The sequence below is a fragment of the Taurulus bubalis genome, assembly GCF_910589615.1.
Source record: "Taurulus bubalis genome assembly, chromosome: 8".
NCBI lineage: Eukaryota > Metazoa > Chordata > Actinopteri > Perciformes > Cottidae > Taurulus > Taurulus bubalis.
The window spans coordinates 26,460,920-26,481,252 of record NC_136596.1 but is presented as its reverse complement, the minus strand read 5'-3'; the positions used below and the strand labels follow the sequence as shown (position 1 = coordinate 26,481,252).

The following is a 20,333-nucleotide window of genomic DNA, read 5'->3' as shown; positions in this document are numbered from 1 at the left end:
GAAAAAAATCTGTTAACGAGAGGGGAGGGGTGGGGTGGGGTGGGTCATTTAGCTTGTGCTGTCACAATGGCTCATTAATTGTAATGTTTATGCATGTTAATGTTAGCCAGAACCGCCTGCTTTGTGTTAAACGGACAGCATGCACCTTGAGAGCGCCTGGAGGACCCGTGTGTGGATGTCTATGAGCGCCGGGTGCCACAGAGCCCATCTCTGTGTCCACACTGCAGCGCTGCCTTGGACAGGTCCTCCACTGCTTTCCCTCAACTGGTTCACCTACCTTGGGAGAGTGCTGCAAAGATGGAAAGTTCCACCAAAAAGAAGGGCCCCATTAAGCACCTCCTGACTGCCATCCATCTCGGCCGTCAATGCTTTTCTTGAGTCGCTCTGTTTAGACGTCAAGTCGTTGTGGGACACGTTGTTATTGAATAAAATGGAAAACGGAGTGTTAAAGCTCTATTTAACATGTGAAAATAAACCCATTATATAAGCCTACACTTACAAGCTACAGAAAGCACGTCACATGGCACAGCGTTGAGCGATTGCAAGAGCATTCCATCATTGCTAAGTGATAAGACTGTAATGGGGCTAGTGTGCTTCAAACAAAGTGCTTGCTTGGTTGTTGAGCGTGTGCCTGAAACACCCTCCCCCAACACTGCTCCCATGTTGGAATTAAGGAGGCTGTTTTTGTCCAATTTTGCAAGTTTCTGGAATCAGAAAAAAACTCCTCCTCTCACACAGTAATTGACCAGGCTCTATTTTTTCATTCTTTTCACAAATACTTGTTGTTGCAACTTTTAGAAAACACAGTACAGAGTTACAGCCGCAGTTGGTTCGTTGGAGGTTAACGGACTGCACAAGCGGTCCCGTGAAGAGTCTTTCTGAACCCACTGAGAGGTTTTGTCTTCATCATAGGATTGCAAGGAAGTCCGTGGTGATTCCAGGAAGTCACTGCTCCCAGCCAAGAAAGGGTGCAGCACATTACCCCTGGAAAATTACAATCAGTAGTTTTTCTACTTTTATATTCGCAGGATCAACGTAATATAGTGTATACATTAGTGTGTATAAGAGATCAATGTAATATAGTGTATATATTAGTGTGTATAAGAGATCAATGTAATATAGTGTATACATTAGTGTGTATAAGAGATCAATGTAATATAGTGTATACATTAGTGTGTATAAGAGATCAATGTAATATAGTGTATACATTAGTGTGTATAAGAGATCAATGTAATATAGTGTATATATTAGTGTGTATAAGAGATCAATGCAATATAGTGTATACATTAGTGTGTATAAGAGATCAACGTAATATAGTGTATACATTAGTGTGTATAAGAGATCAATGTAATATAGTGTATATATTAGTGTGTTTAAGAGATGCAGATTGGTGGATATTGTTACCCTTGTACAGAGACAGGATAGCTGTTTCCCACGGTTTACAGTCTGTATGCTAAGCTAAAGTAAGCCAACCATCAGGCATGACAATGCTATCAATCTTTTAATTTAACAAAAATGTGGATAATCACATTATAGGACACCTTGGTTTTCTCATTCAAATATATTCTACTAGGCTGGGAGTTTGTTCAAAACCAGAATGATCTTCTGACTTCTTTGTTTTTCTTGCCCTAACAGACTTCTTTTAGGGATGTCGCCAAGTAATAACTGATAAATGATGGACAAAACTACAAAAATAAGAGCCATTTAAAATATCTTTATATACACCCTTTCTGGCCAAATGAAGCGTTGCCATCAACGTATTTAACAACGGGAGGTGGTCAACATGAGCGCAAACCGTCTCATTACGCAGACACCATGTGGCTCAGTAGGAGAGCGGCTCATCCTTCATGCTCTGCATGTGGATGTGTCCTTGGGCGAGATACTCAACCTCAAATTGCTCCAGTAGGCTGGGCCAACGCTGTATGAATGGGTACGAATAAGTTAGTTAGACCGGGTGAATTGAGAGGTGGCAATTTTCGGATATTCCCTCCAAGGTTAGCACTGTTACATGATTCGTTATTGAGTGCAACAGTGCAAATTTACACTTTGAAGTTGATCTCAAAGCCAAAGAGTTTGATTGAGAGATGGTTCATCCAATCGCCTGCCAAGTATTTTTTCAAAGTGGCTGCCAAACACTTTCCAATAACGGCTATTAACAAAGAAGAATGGAAGAATTGCAGACCATCCTGGTTGATAGGCCATCCTAAGATGTGAGAAGACATATGATGTCACTTTGGCGCATTTCTGATGATCACAGCGGTTTTCTCTGAATGCCATTCGGTTCCATCAAAGTATAAAAGTCCCCAAAAAAACTAAAGCTAAAAAACATTGAATACAAAATCCTGGTAGATTAGGACTCATGCTGAGTGAGTAGACAATTACAATTACCCAATTGTAAATGAATGCCAAACATGTTGATGATGAATGGAGCATTACTGGAGCTGAAGTCCATGCCATTTTTGCACTGATTTATGGCTTTAAGCTAAAGTCCCCCTCTTCTCACCACATACAGTCAATCTAGACTTCCTTCACTGTGATGTCTGTGTTCTTAGTATACTCAGAGTCTTTCAACATGATGGTTTTCTCATGTTCTCATGGAATCTTGGCATTTTTTGAAGCACAAACACAATCATGATGAAGCCATTCCATCGATCGTCGATGCAGCTTCATGACTGCAGTGGGGATGGCCACCATATGAGGAGGAAAGCTGGATATCTGCAAACAGAAGAAGGGATGCACACATTCAAAGCTTGACAGCCAGGTCTGCATTCTGAGTATTGTGGTGTTGCAGAATTACAGATAAGTGATTCTTGCACGCACCAGTTTAATAAAGCCCTGAGGAAATCTGTGTGTGTGTGTGTGTGTGTGTGTGTGTGTGTGTACAAATACATTTCTCTTCAATCAATTCCTCTGCAAAAACAGCAGCACATATTCTGCAACGCACAAGGTTTCCTCTGTGCTTTATTAGATCTATAGTCACGCTCGTCCACTGAATCAAGGGCATTGCCACAAAAAAAGCTCCTTTTTTCCCATTCCAAATTCTGGGCGGTTACTTGAACAATGCATGCGCACACGGACTGAGTGAAAGTACATCCCAAATCAAGTATGAAAGTGTTTCGCCAGCGAACATTCAACAAAGAAGCATGCCTCAGATTAGGATGGTGACATGGTGAGGCCTACAATGAGCTGGAGGACCCTCGGCTCTCTGCGGGCCAGATAAGCGTTGACTCGCCCCCCTGCTGAGCAGCAATGCTGCCTCCGCAGCACGAGGTATGAGTTATGTGAGAGGTATTTTGGCCTCAGTCTTCAAGCATCCTAACGCTGAAGTAACTGCAGTGTGTTTACTTACTCACGTCGCTCCTCACTTTTTCTTCTCCTCGTCTGCAACCAAATGTCACAAATTGCCTGCATTAGTCACGGCGAGCGCCGTGCATCCAGGCAAGTCCTCACAGGCAGCCGAGCACTGGGGCTCTTGCGAAACTCCCTCGAAGAGTGCGTGATTATCCTTGATAATCGCAGCTGGTAGCCGGACAGAAGATCACGAGGCAGTTGGTGAGAAAAAAGAAGAACAAGTTCTGTACAAAAAAAAGGCTTTCTTAATTCTCTTGACCACTTTTTGTAAATGCTTATTATTTTTAAACCGACAGCCGAGGTCAACAACAAGTTTAGTGAAGTGCAAGTGTTGATTTATATATTTCTTCTACTTTTCTGAAATGTGTATATTTAATTGTTTTACTGTTATTATATGTGTATGTCTCAGTACAGTGAACCACTACACACAATAATACTATATATACTATCATTTATTTTATCATCAAAGTTCATTTTGATTATGCAGTATAGATCAATCGTTATTTACTTGTATGAGCCCTAAGCAGTGTACGTCGATCATTTGATCCCACAATCAATTTGTAATATGCACAAAGCTACAACACACTCAATCCTACATTTCTTATAATGCAACCAACAGCATCTTTTTACTAAACCTCCATGCTTGGTAGATTTGTTTTAACTAGACTATTTTAGTCTCCCCACTCAAGCCCAGATAAGCCACTGATGACATCACAATGGGTTCTTTTAGATATAGAAAGATATTTTAATTTTTGTGTCAAAGTGACTAATGGGGACCATATTCGGCATCGTCAGGGTTCTCCAACCCCAATTACACAAACAGGGTTTCTTGTCTTTACCAGCTATAATGGATATTTTATTTGAACAATGTATCAAATTAGAAGGTAAAAACAATGTGACAATATGAGTGGGGCCTCTGGGAGTGATGGACCCAGAGGTAGTTATCGGCTTCACGGAGCTCCACCGTGAGTCTCAGCTCATTAGCTCTGGGCCGAAGAGCTCCAGGACTCTTTCGGTTGACTCTCGCCGCCCTCATACACAGCAGGCAGCTGTACACCAACTGTACAGCATCAGCAACCAGAAAACAGACACCGCTGGAGACCAGCCGGTGAACACAGCAGAGCATTCAGCTGCTGAAGGGAAATATTTCCCGCAGTTGATGGAGATCAAAAAGTAAGAGAGATGGGATTAACATTCATCAGGTGTCCAGCAACACAAGTCCACATGATTGATGGCGTTGCTGGATGTGTCTAAGCAATTATTTGGTGATAATATGTCATTGGAAAAGGTTCAAACACCCAACAAGTACTTTGCTTTAACCGTAGTGACGCCATTAGGGGAGCTCAATCGGGTCAAAGGTGAATTAACCTGAGGGAAGAGTGACAGGCGATCTGCACGGCTTCATAAGGAACACTCCAAAAAGGGGAGTCGGTCTTTAGTCAAAGGAAAGCTCACCAGATTGACATTTCAACACATTTAAATGTTGAGAATCATACAGTTTCAGACAAGTCTGTTGCCAATCACCCACAATGTAGCAATTATGTATTTTCCATGACAACCCCTCTTCCAAGCTGCTCGTGGAAAGTCAAGTTAAGTCAAGTACACATCTCTCCATTATGGAGCTCCGGATACTTTGGAGAAAACAAAATGTCACAGAATGAAACAATGTGGTACAGTGCTCGATATAACTGCATAGCTCTCGGCACTCTGCTGGTGTTACCTGACATAAGGCAGGCGTGCTTGTTATTTCTACATCTGAGCATCCGTCATGTACATGCACCTCGTCAGCCTACGTTGACGTCGTCGTGCTCTGAAGCAGATCTGGTGTTTAGCCAGCGCTCGCTGATGACGGATGCTTAATGACATACATGTTCGTTCCGCCTGGGCTCAAAATGCCCTTTCATGGCGATGCGTGTATATATATGTACATATATATATATATGTATATATATATATATGCGACGTTAAACTCCATAAAGATGGATCGCTCGTCTTTGGGAAACTCCGTCCTCCCAGAGGCCCGAAAGTCCAAATATTTAGTCGCTCTATTGTTAGTCACACACTGTTAAAGCACAGAGTTTGGGAACGTGAACGTGGTAGTGATAACAGTGACATCCATACCTAAATAATTATATCTGCTTTTGTTTGCAGAAGCTTTTTTTCCCCCTGCCGTACGCACTCAGTAAATGCAAACCTCACCGCTCACGGCGTGTTCTTTGTCTCGCTGAGGTTTGGGCTCACCGCTGTTTTTCAGCAGGCCTGTTGCTCCTGACACGAGGCGTCCTTGTGCATGTGAGCAAAGCCAGGTCTAGTCTGGAGGAGGAGAAGAAGAAGGAAAAACTCCTGTCTCCGAAATGTTATGTTTGCCGTAGCAACCGGCTATGTACAAACTGTTGTTGGATGCCATCGGCCCATAAAGCTGTCTGTGCATCATCGCCATAAGCACAGCCACCCTTATTAAACCATCATCGTTTATTTGAAATGTTACCAGAGGTGTCGTCTTTAACGTGCTTTGGAGAATCAGCTGGCCTTCTTCTCAGCGCGCATCACCACTTTGGCATACAGATCGCAATGTGGAGGTCTCAGTCAACAGCTAATCTAATTAATGAGCAATCAACGCGTTAAATGTTGCCCTGACTTCTGATTTGATTACAACTCAATGAGGATTGAGAGCAATTGTCTGACACGCCGATTTGTCACGTCAACCTTTTGTCAAGCAGCAAACTTTGATTGCGGTGCCAGCTGTCGCCATCCATCCGTGCTGCATAATGCGTTTAACATTCTGCAGCGGCACGCAGGATGTCTTCTCCTGGCCTCGGCTCCAGAAGACGAAGGTGAGCGGCGTCCTCTGCGGTTCGTGGAGACAGCTGTAGAACACATTCAGTTGATGAATAACTTCAACAAAGCCATTACTCTAAATGGTCTGTGTTTGCTGCATCCACACTTAAAATCTAATTAGGTGCTGTGTGTTTTCTGTTGCTCCACGAGAACTGTTACCAACACAATGGAATGCAAATTGGCCCACATTTAAATAGAGGGAATTTACACCTTAGTCTTTCCACGGAACGAGGCGAAGCTGGGAGGAGATGGACACCCGGGGCTCAGCAAATTGACTCTAGTCTGCAGTGTGGAGGCCGGGTAAGGAAGCACTTCTCCAACGTTTGCATGTCCAACGAGCACAAAGAGAGCTGCATTAGATCACCAACCCCCATCAATAACATAAGATAATATGCACAGTAACTCCTCAAGACAACTGTTTGTTGTTAAATAAGATCCGGCTACATCACAGGGACTTGCTGTGTTCCTGCTACACATTTTGGGAACCACTGTAAAGAAATGAAGCCCTTGACCCAGTTTGTGACTCTCGTGTTTTAGCATTATCTAAGCAACAACATGCACTGCACTTCTAAAGCTAGAATCCTCTTTAACAAAAATTAAAAAGCACATTCTGTCAGCTGCAAGATATAGAAATGTCTCTCGTTTCCCGGGTTGCTCCTCTTTTGCTGATCCAAACATAGATGGAATGACATATTTCATATTATATAATATTATTTGATATTGGTGGTACTTTTACATTCTACATTTAAGAAAAAATAACGCTTGTGTTTTACAAATAAAGCAAGGTGATACATCTACTACGCAACTTGAGGAAAGAGTTCAATTACTGTTTCAGAAGATACACAATTATTTGTAAAACAAGTTCTGTGAGAGGAATGGAATGATACCACAGGAGAGGCACTCTGGGGTGTGCATTCATTCTCTTGTCGGGATACTAATTATCATCATTAATCAAAGTATGAACTTCCTTCATCCTCATATTGTTCCTTGCACCACACTTTGGGACTGGAGTGAAAGAAGGGCGCTTTTATTCCGTGCAATTTACATCAAAAGTAATGTATAAAGTTTACTTTTTAACTTTTTAATTCTGTGTTTGGTTTTGACAAAGGAAGTAGGAGCAGGGGAGTGAGAGGAGGGGGCTCCTGGGGACTTTTTACACACTCTGTAATGAAGCGTTTTGACTGACAGCACAGTGCCCAAAAGGAGCAGACGCGCTCCGATTGGCTGGAGGAGCTCTACAAGCCGCTCTTGTCTCCAGGCCGCGCGCAGGCAGAGCGCTCTCCCTCCCCGAACTCTCGTCGGAGCCAGACGCACCAAAGGAGCGCGACGGGGGCTGCAGCCAGAGGAGAGCCTGTGGACTTTACCCAGACCACCAACCCGACGCGCACCGAGCCGCACAGCGCAGCCTCTCTTCCCCTCACTTTGTTCCTACTTTGAATTTCTTCATGAAGTAAGTGCTGTCCGAGCTGCGCTGAGTTGCATTCATTTTATTTCCGCTGCTGCTGCAAAACAACAACAACAACAACAACAACAACAACAACAACAACAACAACAACACAACGATGAGGTCTGCTCCTGCATCCGTCTGGAGGATAATCCGACTGGCGGCGACAGTGGCGCTGCTGTCGGCGTGCAGAGCGTCAGAGTACGAGTACCTCAGCTGGAAGTCGGACATGTACACCGGCGGGCGCAGCTACGGCAAGCCGCCCCAGTGCGTGGACATCCCGGAGGACCTGCGGCTCTGCCACAACGTGGGCTACGACCAGATGCTGCTGCCCAACCTGCTGGAGCACGAGACCATGGCGGAGGTGAAGCAGCAGGCCAGCAGCTGGGTGCCACTGGTGCACAAGAACTGCCACCCGGGCACGCAGGTCCTCCTGTGCTCGCTCTTTGCGCCCGTGTGCCTGGAGCGGCCCATCTACCCGTGCCGCTGGCTGTGCGAGGCAGTGCGGGACGGCTGCATCCCCATCATGGAGGCGTTCGGCTTCCCCTGGCCGGAGATGCTCACCTGCGACAAGTTCCCCCAAGACGAAGTGTGCATTGCTATGACGCAGCCCAATTCCACCGAGGCCACCAACCCGACAGGTAATCCGCACGTGGGGGTCGGTTTCCCCGATGGGAGGTGTTCATTATTAGCCCTACCTGTCGCATGCATGTTAGTGTTGGGACGTACTGTGGTTGTAATGCCTGGCTCGAGAGCACGTTAGCGGCGGCTGATGGAGAGGAGGGTCATGTCTGGTCAAAAGCCTTCTTTTCAGGTAAAAAGTGGTAGTCAAATTAATAGAGGCATATTTTCGATTATTATTATTATTATACGTCAACTAATGTTTTTTTCTTTCTTTCTTCATAATGGATTCAACTGCTGTCTATCAGACTTTGTCTCTATTAATTAATACAAAAATGTAGGGTTATAAAATCCCAGAAAATAGTGACAGAGAGACCATCCCACGTTACTGGTTTTAATCTGTTTATAGAAAGGTCATGAGCAAGTTTTCCTGACGCATACACTAAATGCGATTTGGGTTTTCTGATGTGCTTTCAACAATGTTTTGTGTAAATCTTATTTCCCTACATCCAAGCCTCCTCCACACTGAGTTCAGTTTCTTTCTTGATAAATGAACTACAGTTAAATAATGTATTACCCATTACTTAGCCGTCAATCGGCTGCCATTTGTGATTCCTTAATATCACCAAACATTGACTCCCTAACTCAGGGTAACTACCACTGGGAGCACAAACAGCCACCACTTTGGCCCTGTGTAAAAGTCGACACCCGTGCATTAAATGGGCTTGAGAATGTTGTTTCAGGGCTGAAGGTGTGTTTGCAGATGCAAATCTCAACACAAACAAACCAAATACAACCTTTTAGGGGGGAAATCATCTGTGACACCCTGGATTTGATCTCATTTTAACAATGTCAACCCCAATGCTCCTCATAATACGTCTCATGCGGTTACCTTTACTTTTTACATCTTTAAACGGCCAAACTCCGGCTTCCATGTGAACGTGAAGATGCTCGCTATTGACTCAGAGTAATATATTGAAAAAGCTCTAACAGATGGTAGTGATTTATTCCAAGGTGTTCGTTGAGCTGGAGTACAATGCTGGGAGGAAGTCCAGCAGCGAATACCTGCATCTATTAATTCCTATTTTCTACCGCAGCATCCCTGACAAATGCCTTAAAACTGCCGAAAGATGGAAAGACATAATTCGAAAAACACAGTTTCCGAATAAGGCGTATTAAAATGCAGTCTGGAGGCTATCGCTAATGGCTCCTTGGCTGCACATTCCCCAAATCTGTTGGCACGGTGTGTGTTGGTATGAAACAGAGTCAGACACCTCATGCAACATCAGGGAAAGAGTCCAGAAAAATGCTCTTCCAACACAAACACAATGGGCCAAGCAGACAAATACCAGAGAAATCCTGAAAAAAGAAGGAGAGCAGCATGTCCAGGGAAGATAAAGCGTGGGCTGACTCCGGGTAGTTTTGGTTTGAAGCTTCGGTTCGGTGTTCCTTCTTATTGCCTAAGTGAGGTGAACACCACCAGAGAAGGAAAAGAACAACCACCTCATTCACTTTCACCATGAAATAGAGGGCGATTTCAATCATCAACGGAATTATCAATTTACTTATATTTCAACCCTGAGCTGTAAATACACCACTTGAGGACATTTTGGCTGAAGAAGTCGGCCGTAAATGGGGGGACTGTGGATCTTCCAGCGTTTACACAGTGCTCACTGTATCTGTGGAGTGAACATGTCCCGCGTGGCTGCAGAGTGTGTGTGTGTGTGTGTGGGGGGGGGGGGGGGTGTTACTGACAGACATGGTGGCATGGACAGACAGAGGCCCGCTTTTCTGGAAAAGAGGGACCACACAGAGCTCCACGCTCTGCAGACATCACCTGCTCCCATTCGTCGTCGGCGCAGGTGATAAATAAAGCCAACGGTCTGCGGACAGGACAGAGTCGGGCCTGTTACTTAGGAGGATGGCAGGTTTTCAGTTTTCTGCCACGGAAAGTATTAATATCTGATGTTGAGGTTGATGAAGCTGAAACCAAAGCACGGTAATCTTTCTCAGTCGTGCCCCTTAATGATTGTTAATAGAGGTCAGCTAGGAGTGCTTACCACGGTGATAATTGATTTAAAGGGGAACCCGGCTGAAGTAGGCAAAGGGACCCTGTGACTCTGTAAACAGTGTCTGTTTTCATAAGCTCCTCACACCTGGGTGTTAGTTTCACAAGCTTTCGTTAAACACATGTAATGAACAACTGGCAGACCCCCCCTCCCCCCTCACACACACACACACACACACTCGGGTCCATTGAAATGCATTGGGTTTGAATTAGACGCTGCAGGACGCTACAATTGCATCGCAGGTCCAAGTTGGTTTGGAAAGTGAACTCAGCTGTTTGGCATGGAGCGACCAGTTGCGGTAGTCGAAAAAAATGTGAAAAATCGTGTTGGTAAAATATTCGCAGATATGCCTCGAGACTGAATTACTTTTTGGCAAAAACACATTATGGCTCTTTGTCTTCCGTCTGTTTTTTGGCTTTGGGCCGGCAATTATTATCTTTTTTTATTTTTTTTAATGTTCAAACTTGGATTGAATATCATTACCATTTGTTCCTTCCACATTTCAAATCCTTTCTTTGTGCATTTACGGCGCATGCGTCGCCGTCGAGCTTCATGGAAAGCTCCATTAGAAAACCGTCTCAATGTAGCAAAGAGTGAGGAAGAGTGTTTACTGCAGCTCTTTGTTACAGCTGGCTATAAAAGCTGAAGACATTCCTCACTGAGGTCAGGTCATCAGAGCATACAAAGCCCAAGAGACCAGACACTAGTTAGGAGCTCTGCCTGCACAGAGGTAAGGTGTGTGCAGAAATGCAGGATTGGAATTTCAGAGCAATGTGGGTAATTTCAAATGAGAAACGAGTGTTTTGTTTCCCTTCTGATTCTCTATGTGTTCTTTTAACCACATGCCAAGTGGGTGGTGATGTGAATAATGCCATGTGAATGATTCATTGCTGGTATCACCGCAACTCGTATTTGATATTTTGCCTCTTTTTCCCCCGGTTACCCACAGGTTTCTCTCCCGTCTGCCCTCCATGTGACAACGAAATGAAAACAGACGCCATGCTGGACCACATGTGTGCCAGCGAGTTCGGTAAGCGACCTCTCGACAGCAAACACGACACGCACATGCACACACCCCACTCTGATACGCCTTGACATGTATCACAACCATCCGTGAAACAGAAGAGCAGCATGAGATTGCATGAGGTGTATCTTCCATCTTCAAGCTTTACAACAGTCCATGAAACCTGAACAAAGTATGAACAGCTCATTGAGTCTCAGACCATGCCATACCTGGTCCACTGAACTCCATAGAACTTCACTACATGCCGGCAATGTTCTTGGTTGGTGTTAATGTTCAGGTAACATGTGAGTTATTATCTCTTGGTCAGATGCACCGGGCCTGTCTGGTTTGCTCCAGGATGATGTTCTGTGAGTAATGAATTGGGGTCAATAAAGGTTTTATGTGGCAGGTCCTCGCAGTAGTAAAGTGGGATGTCTGTTCCGCAGTCTGGACGGCTGTTGTTGCAGAATATTTTCTGCACATAGGGGCATTAAATGTATGAAGAAATTAATGATAGACCCCTTTTTTTTTTTTTAATAGCATCTACTACAAATATATTCATTTGAAATTTGATTTCTATAAAATTCTGATGAGGTCAAATACATTGTAAACCCTTTACTTTGGTTTACCCTACAAAGGATTGTTTGGATTTTCTGAAGTTGAGTTGTATGAGGAATCAGTCAGTATATTATTCCCTACAGTAGAATGAAAAACAGACAGGAGACCTGCACCGACGCTAATCAATGTAGCTACTGCTCTGGACAGGGCAGCAGCAAAACATATTTTAGTCACCGAAGAAAATCAATATCAGTGTAAGTGTAGGCTATTTAGTTAGTAGCTCATGGGGAGTCGTTGTACTGGCAAGGTAGCCAGTTGGACTATTGGTCTCCCCATAGTTCGCATGTCGGAGTGTCCTTGAGCAAGACACTGAACCCCCACATTGCATGTTTAAAGTCTAGTTTAGTTCATTCATTTAGTTATTTTGACCACTTTACCTTACCGTCAGAGAGCCATTTCCAACAGGGAAGTGAAGGGGACATTTATGCTCAAAGCCACCAAATTCTTTTTTTGAAAAACTGGTATTTTACTGCATAGAACACACAAGTTTTTTTTCCACCAATATGGTAAGCGGACATGTCTTCTACTGGTGGTCGCTTTTCAAATTCACTGTATGTCATGTTGCCTTTTCAGTAAGCTAGGCATGTGTTGTCTTTGCTAACACAATATGGAGGAAACTCTCTGCACTAAGCCAATAATAACGAGACATAACTATCTGAGAAGTAACAAAAATCAGTGAAAAGGCTGATCAAGCTTCCATTATTAAGTGTGACTGATTCATTTTGAAGGAGTTTCATGGCCTCTCGAGGCATATTCCTAAGTGTCAAGTCAAGGAATATTTGAAAATGTAAGAGTTATAAGAGAAAGCTTTTGTGAACATATTCATTTAAATAGAGATTTGGATTGGAAACCAGACAGAAAACGACATTAACAAACCAGGAAAGAGGGAACATCTTTAGCTGATGGGGCACTTGATTTAGTTGTGGACATGTTTGCTTGAGAAAGCCAGTACGACTGAATGTCTTGACTTCCATTAAAAACACAGACATCAACTGAATTGCAGTTAGGATGACTTCCAGGAATGATATGCGCATGATGCATACACAATGCAAGATGTTAGGCTTTCATTTTTTATTCCCTGGCTGGACCAAGACTTGTGGCAGCTTGAGTTCCAGGTGCCTTTCCGGGCAAACATAGACTGGATGCACATTGGAAACAGACTTGCTTCAATGTTCTCAGAAAAAGTTAAAAGTTACATTTGTTTAACGAATTGCCTTGCTGTTTATGCTGCGGTGATAGGCCTCGCCTTTTTTCAGTCCCGGTTTGCCAAGAGGAGAGTGGCACATAATTGGCTCGTTTCATCTCAGATGAAGACAGATGTTGTTTTGCTTGCTTGTCATAAGCCCCTCACGAGCTGACACGTGAGGATACACAGACAGGTTTAGTGCCAGGCCGAGGATGAGACACTGTGTGGCTTGCGTTGCAGGTTTGAACCCACAAGGGCCCAGCCTCCTCTGGAATGTGATGTCAGCGTGGTGCGGGAGCTGATTACGGCGGGTAAACATCTAATGCACAGAGATAGCATCACTGGTTATATCACCAGCTAGGCTGAAGGATTTGTTTGTTGCTTTTTCCAGTAGGCCAATGGAATTTAGTTTTGTATAAATATATCTGACAGCAGCTGAAGCCAAACATGAGTAAATGTTTTGTCTTGAGGAAAAAGAAAATATGCAGATGGAAAAAAACATCCCAAGCTTTAATCATGATGACCAGCATAGACCAGCATTCTGATTGTCTCCTGCTACTTCTGACTTAACTGAAAGTGGACCAACTCGATAAGTAGCAGCAGTTTTAGATAAATACTTTTTTTTTTATAAAGACCACAAAATAGATATGATAGATAGATCATCTCCATGGAACACGGGAATGGAAAAGCACAGAGGCGCTCGAGGAAGGAACCTGTGAATTGCACCGAAGTCTTTATTCATCTGCACGGACCAATCATGTCTAAATATCCACACCCTGGCACTGGAATAGCATTTTTCGACACTAAAAAACTCACTTACTGGAAGTTGTGAAAGGTCTGTTCTCGGTTAAGGTAACAGTTGAGTGTGAAGTAGTTTCTTTGTGATAATACCCTTTCTATCATTTGACGCCCTGCATAATTGCTTCCCATCAATTGCTCCAGCATTGCCTTTTCCTGGCGGTTTCATGCTGATAAAAGCAGAGAAGGCTTTTGACTTGAGGTGGTTGGATGTGAAATCCTTGTGGCAGGGGAGGAAAGATTCTTGTAAATTATTTCAAAGTTAATTCAAAGTTACCATAACAAGTATCAGGTTTTTGATCCAGCACTTTTCTTCAGGAAGGACTGATGAACACACACACACACACACACACCATTTTGAGCAGCACTCAGCTGGTAACAGATTTACGGCTCATCCCACTCAACACTTTGTTCCCACCGCAATTTATCTCTATGCTTAAGGTTTTACGGTGCCTCATTGTCCCCAAAAAACTCCAGTGCCTTCCAATTAAATCTCTCCTCCTTGGACAGCTCACTTTGTTGTCGTTGCCAAATTGCTCCTTTCCTTTGCTAATGCTGTAAACAACAGGGCCGCCCAGCACTGATCACTTCAGATCATCAGATCACTTGTGTTTCTGTTATTGTGGACGGGGCGCAGTACACTCCCTCCTGCTGGGTTATGACACCCTGGAGGTCCCGTCTGTGCCTCTGAACCAGCAGAGGGAATCAGGTCAAAGGTCAGGGAAATCCTCCGAACCAAATCACCATTGTAACAGTGCATTACTTGAGATTGTTTAAAGAAAAATGATTTACAGTCATACATAAACACCTAAATCTAGTTTTAAAAAAGGTAAAGAAGTACATCCTCACTCAAGATACAAAGACATGTTGTGGGATATCTACGAATTAAGGCGTATTATTTTCTTGGCTTTTGCAAGAAATACTGGATGAGCCGGCCTGCAGTCAGTAAAACATGTAACGTCTGGCACCACTTCCCCAAAGTCCACAGAAACCTTTCATGGGCCTTTTGGGCTGTTAGCAGTCTACGAACAGGGAGAAGTGAAGGAACTGAAAAACAACAGTCTCTGTTTACCAAACTGACAATGGAGCAACAGAGGCTTTGCTTAGTGACCAAACACAAAATGCCTATTTATAGAGGTTATGACTACAGCAGCTGAAACATTATTGAAGAACCCTTAAAGTAAGACAGAACTTATGACAATGACTATTTGGTGCTATGAGTAGCTCACGCTGCTTTACTTTTGTTGAACCAGCTCTCAGAAGACAAACGGCTGGCCTGCCCTACAGCAGGGAGTTTCACGTTGCACGGAAAATAGTTATTTGCTTTATTGCACATTGAAATGACGTGTAGATACAGGGTGAGCAAAAGACAGCATTGTTACAACTGTTCAATTATTTGGTGTTCACCTCTTACTGTATGCAGTTGCTGAAGGAATTAAGCTCTCAAACAACACAAGGTGCAAAGAAAGTTCATAGCGTCAAAGGATTATAGAGGATGGAGGATTTATCAAGATGAAGTCCTATCAGGGGTGGGCCAGGGTTTCTCTTTTATGACTCACTAATTATGAATGCTGCCCTTTTTGATTTCACTGAACACTAAGCCTCCTCACATAGGCCATTTGAGAGACTACGGGCAGGGGATAAAAGTCTTAATCCCGAGCATGTGCACTCTTAATACTGGGAAAAACAGGGCAGCTCTGTTTTAACACTTTAATTGCAAAGCAATGGGAGATACTGGCGCAAAGGAAGTGATGAGATGTTGGAAGCTTCTTAAAGTGCCAATTCAGGTTTTTTATGTTAAGCACAATTCTGTGAAAAGTGAGTCAAGAGGGATTTGGTGTCTGAAACTGTTGAGGAAATTAGACAGAACTTGAATTTTTATCCAGATCTTTGCTGGAGTGTAAAAATGATTCATACTCAATCAGGCCGTTCCCTGCAATGTAGAGGTTACAAGACTTTGTCTCCGGCATGAATCATGATTGGTTCTGACACCAGCTTAGATTGGACATAGCATGCTGCGCCTTTCCCCCTTTACGTTGCCCTGTCACGAGGTCACCGTGCCGCACACACATCCTAAAAAAAGAGGTTAGAATTAGGTAGATTAGGCCTAATCTAGAGGTGTGCACTGGTTTACTGCTCTACATTATTTTCATGAAAATTAAGGCCTTTACAAACTGAAAATGCAAAACACTCTGTGAATATGTTGCATCAAAACTATTCATAACAGCCGCAATGCAAATTTGCGACAGTTGCAGCACTTTTTCAGTCACGGTTTGAATAGATTTGTGCAGGCAGTGGACCAACTACCGGGATGCTATTGACCTAGAGAGGTATCTGACAGTTGTATAACCCAAGCTAGTTTAAGCAAAACGCTCCAAGTGAATTATAAGTCCCTCTGGTACACAGTGTTCTTGCATTGGGCTTTTATTGTGAAAGGTGAGAAGACAAGGAGGTGATGTGGTATGCTGCCTTTGTCCTGATTGAAAGAAGTAACCCAAGTTTGACTTCTTGTTTTGGAACAGGGAGCCTCCATGTTGTGTACAATGCTGGGTACATTTGGAATGTGTGTGTGCTGCACGAGGTGATTGGTTGATCAAATACAATGACGTTGCATCTTTCGCTTTACAATATTTGTGTTATGTGTGAGTAAGTAAAACATGGAACGATGTATCAGTGAACAAAGAGCTTAAGCATGACTCGGCGTTTTCTATGGTATTTTTAAACCCGCTCTCATTCCCAACTCGTCTTTGTCAGGAACCCTTGGCGTCACTACTGAGTTAGATTTAGTAAAAGATCATAGTTTGGGTAAAAATAATTATGTTTATAACCTAACTTCAGTTATGTAGCTTATGTTACGTACATGGCATGAATTAGTTACTTACTTACTACCTAGTTACTCTCCTGGGTGAAAGTCTTGTGCTTGCTTGACCCATCCATCCACCCCCACAGCGTCTCTATGCAGACATTGTCGCTCTTAATACTACATCACCTGACTACCGAGTAGTTGCTCTGAGCATCTAAACTGGGGGCGGCTGTGGCTCATGGGTAGAGTGGCCGTCCTGCGACCGCAAGGTTAACGGTTCGTATGTCGAAGTGTGTCCAAGACACTGAACCCCCATTTGCTCTCCGGGCGCCTCACAGGGCAGGGATGGGTTAAATGCAGAGAATAATTTCTCCAAGGGGATCAATAAAGGATACTTTCTTCTTTCGTTCTTCTAAAATGGCCGCGGAGGTGTTTACATTGGAGTTACTTGAAACCCTCTGTGTCTCTCAGATGCTAAAGACGGCCTTGTGCGTCGATATCAGATGCCGAATGCCATGACACAACGTCAGTGTTTGAATCCTGTGAATGGAATGAAATTGCAGTACAGAAATTAGAAACGTTTTTTAAGCTTTACTTTTCGAATGTAAAATGTCCCACTCAGTACATATCTTATGATATCTATCATAACAAACTTAAAGGATCCTCATCAAAACTTTGACAACAATAGGAAATGGAATGGAAAACAGTGAAGGGTTGGGAAACATATATTAATTTGTCTACCATTAGAACCATCTTATACGCTTTATGATCTCTGGCTGTTGTAGACTAGTCAATGGTCTTTGCATTAGTTTGGTGAAATACTTTTTCAGGTATTTATTTTTCTCAATTTACCAAGAAACAGAAATCCTTTCTGGTTATTTCATCAATCAATAATATCCCAATTGATTTTCCAGAAAATATATTATCTCCCAATATACGTGGATAATATAAATGTACATATACCAAGATATAACGTTTAGCGTAATGCTCACCCCTTTAACAGTCAATGTGCCAGTCTTGCTTTGGTTAATGATAGTTACCTAATGATCCTCAATGCAATATCTCACATAAAGTTAGCAGAAAACCACAACCCTGACAGTCTGACACAGTTAAATGTTTCTTGATTCTTGTTCATTGTAGTGTAGATTCAGTGAATGGTTCCCTTGAGCCAGGCATTCCAGGAGGTTGTGCTTATGTGAAGTGTAATGACGTACAAAGAGGAATTGGTTGTGTGTCGGGTCAAACCATTACATGTTAAGAGTAGGGAAAGTACATTGTTATAAAAATAAAGGAAAGAAAAGACAGTGAATGCAATATTCCACACATTTTGTACAAGAACTAATCCACCTTTAAGCACGATGTAACTGTTTAGTTTTGTTTTCCTTTTCTCCAATGCAGCTTTCAAGACCAAGATCAAGGAGGTGACGCGAGAAAACATGGACCGCAAGGTGACCCTGCAGAAGAGGAAAAAGATGTTGAAAGAGGGCAACCTGAAGAAGAAGGACATGAAGACGCTGGTGTTGTACCTGAAGAATGGCGCGGACTGCCCCTGCCAGCAGCTTGACAACCTGGGGAACCAGTATCTAATCATGGGCCGCAAAGTGGATAAGCAATACCTCCTGACAGGCATCCACAAGTGGGACAAGTCCAGCAAAGAGTTCAAAAAGGCCATCAAGAAACTCAAGACCTACAAATGCCCCGCCTTTGAGAATGTCTTCAAATAAAATGTCCCCCGTCCCCATTTTTGGTCGCATCTCATTCTACATATGAACTTGCACGAGCATTAAACATCCCCAACTTTCCTTTCTATTTTCCTGTTTATATATCGATCTATCTTTGTATATTTACAAATGTTTGAAATGTCCATTATTACGTTTTAATTGATTGTGGTGTGTGATGACACCACAACAAAATTGTTGGGTTTCTTATTTTTCTTTCTCTTAAGAAACGTTCATCGTAGTAAAAGCCCTTCCTCCCTGAAATCATTTTCACTACATGTAGATACTTTCATTTAACAGGTCAATGGATTTTGCTTCAAGGGATGGTTGGACATGTTTGAAAATACAATTCTCCTTTATTGCTGAGAGCTCAAATAGAGGATTGATACTATCATGTCTAGACCGTGAATCTGAAGCTAGAATCAGCAGGCTGTTAGCTTAGCCTAGCATACGGACAAGAAGCAGGAGTAAACAGCTAACCTGGCTTTATACAATAGTACGAACCCATGAATTGTAAAGGTTTTTGTACAGATTTAACAAATTGCATAATGTTTAAATGAGTTAACTGTAGAGCTGCTGGGAGGCACATCAGAGCTAGCCTAGCTGCTTCTTCCTGCTGCAGGGCTTAATGCTACTATAAGCTAACCATCTGCTAGCTCTAGCTTCATATTTAGCCGACAGACACGAACGTGGTATTAATCCTTTTATCTCTGAGCAACAAACATATTGAACAATTCTTTTACATCTCTCTCATAAACTAGTGATGAGTCGACATGATTGGCAGTTGCAGGCACACACAGTGGGCGACAGCAGCGCCTCATAGGGTTAACTTATTGACTGCTTGATGAGAAGATGCTGCCTTTTGATTGTTTTATCAAACTTTTTGATCATCGTGATTTTTTTTATAATTTCCTTTTCATTTCTTTGTTACATGTATTTTTTATTTCTTGGAATGTCTTAAGAGAATAACCACCAATCTGCATCACAAATGAACATGTAGACAGATTTCTTCATTTCTTATTGCGCGCTGCCACAATACTTTTGGCTAAATATATATTTCTTTTCACCATTTCTGTATCTCTACATCCAGTCTAACTGCAGTAATCGGTATTCATTGGTAATGGAAAATCATACATGCTTAAAAATGCAAACGTGTTCAAAGTGCAAATATTGTTAACTCTTCTGGTTTGTTTTACTCAACTGTTGCTGGTCTTTTTTTTAGCATTATTTTGTTTAAAATTTGAATAACAGCAGTGCATTGCTGCCTATTACATGTACATACACATTTTACATAAATATGGAAAAGTGAATGGTGTCTCTTATGTTATTTAATCTCTTTTCACAGATTTGTATAGAGATGGTAATGTTGGTTGGTTGGTTGGTCCACCACTTCAGTCCAATGAAATATTTCACCAACTGCAGGAAAAATGTCATATGGTATGAAATTTTGTTCAGACATTTGCTCCTAGACAGTGTATCCTAATGAAGTAGGACTTTTTATGAAAAAGTGAAAAATCCATGTCTTTTTGTAATCCTGTTGCAGCTGTTTCGTGTAAAATCAATCAGTGTAGAGGAAATCTCACGATCAGCTATAGAATAAAAGAAAATACAGCATGTATATATACAAGTTAATTTGCTTATTTTATGTGTGCATAAGAGCCATATCAATGTAAGTTACTTCTACACTTTTGGCATTTAAAACTCTCTTACAACGACTTCTTTTATTACCGTAAACCATCAGCTCTTAAAACATCATTGCCAAACAGCCAGCTTCTGCTATGACAATGATGTCAAACAGAGAGCATGGGTTTCTCAGCTCCGCCAAAGTAACACTTTAACACTTTTTGGAAAGATAACGTATGACGTCTCCACGCCGAAGCATCT

General features: G+C 42.6%; 1 protein-coding gene across 1 annotated transcript; it reads left to right on the top strand.

The window, feature by feature from the left end:
• Positions 1 to 7,711: 7,711 nt before the first annotated feature.
• On the top strand, positions 7,712 to 20,088 carry sfrp1a (secreted frizzled-related protein 1a). The gene is made up of 3 exons (XM_079221918.1): positions 7,712 to 8,274; positions 11,273 to 11,353; positions 18,130 to 20,088. The coding sequence occupies exons 1-3, from the start codon at positions 7,752 to 7,754 to the stop codon at positions 18,453 to 18,455; spliced, it is 930 nt and encodes a 309-aa protein (XP_079078044.1). The 5' UTR covers positions 7,712 to 7,751; the 3' UTR covers positions 18,456 to 20,088.
• The last annotated feature ends 245 nt before the right edge of the window (positions 20,089 to 20,333 follow it).

Bases quoted from the DNA above. Each gene is read 5' to 3' on its own strand.
- sfrp1a (XM_079221918.1), top strand. From the start codon at position 7,752: ATGAGGTCTGCTCCTGCATCCGTCTGGAGGATAATCCGACTGGCGGCG. The intron at 8,275-11,272 runs GTAATCCGCACG...GGTTACCCACAG, and splicing joins CGAGGCCACCAACCCGACAG to GTTTCTCTCCCGTCTGCCCT. The intron at 11,354-18,129 runs GTAAGCGACCTC...TCTCCAATGCAG, and splicing joins CATGTGTGCCAGCGAGTTCG to CTTTCAAGACCAAGATCAAG.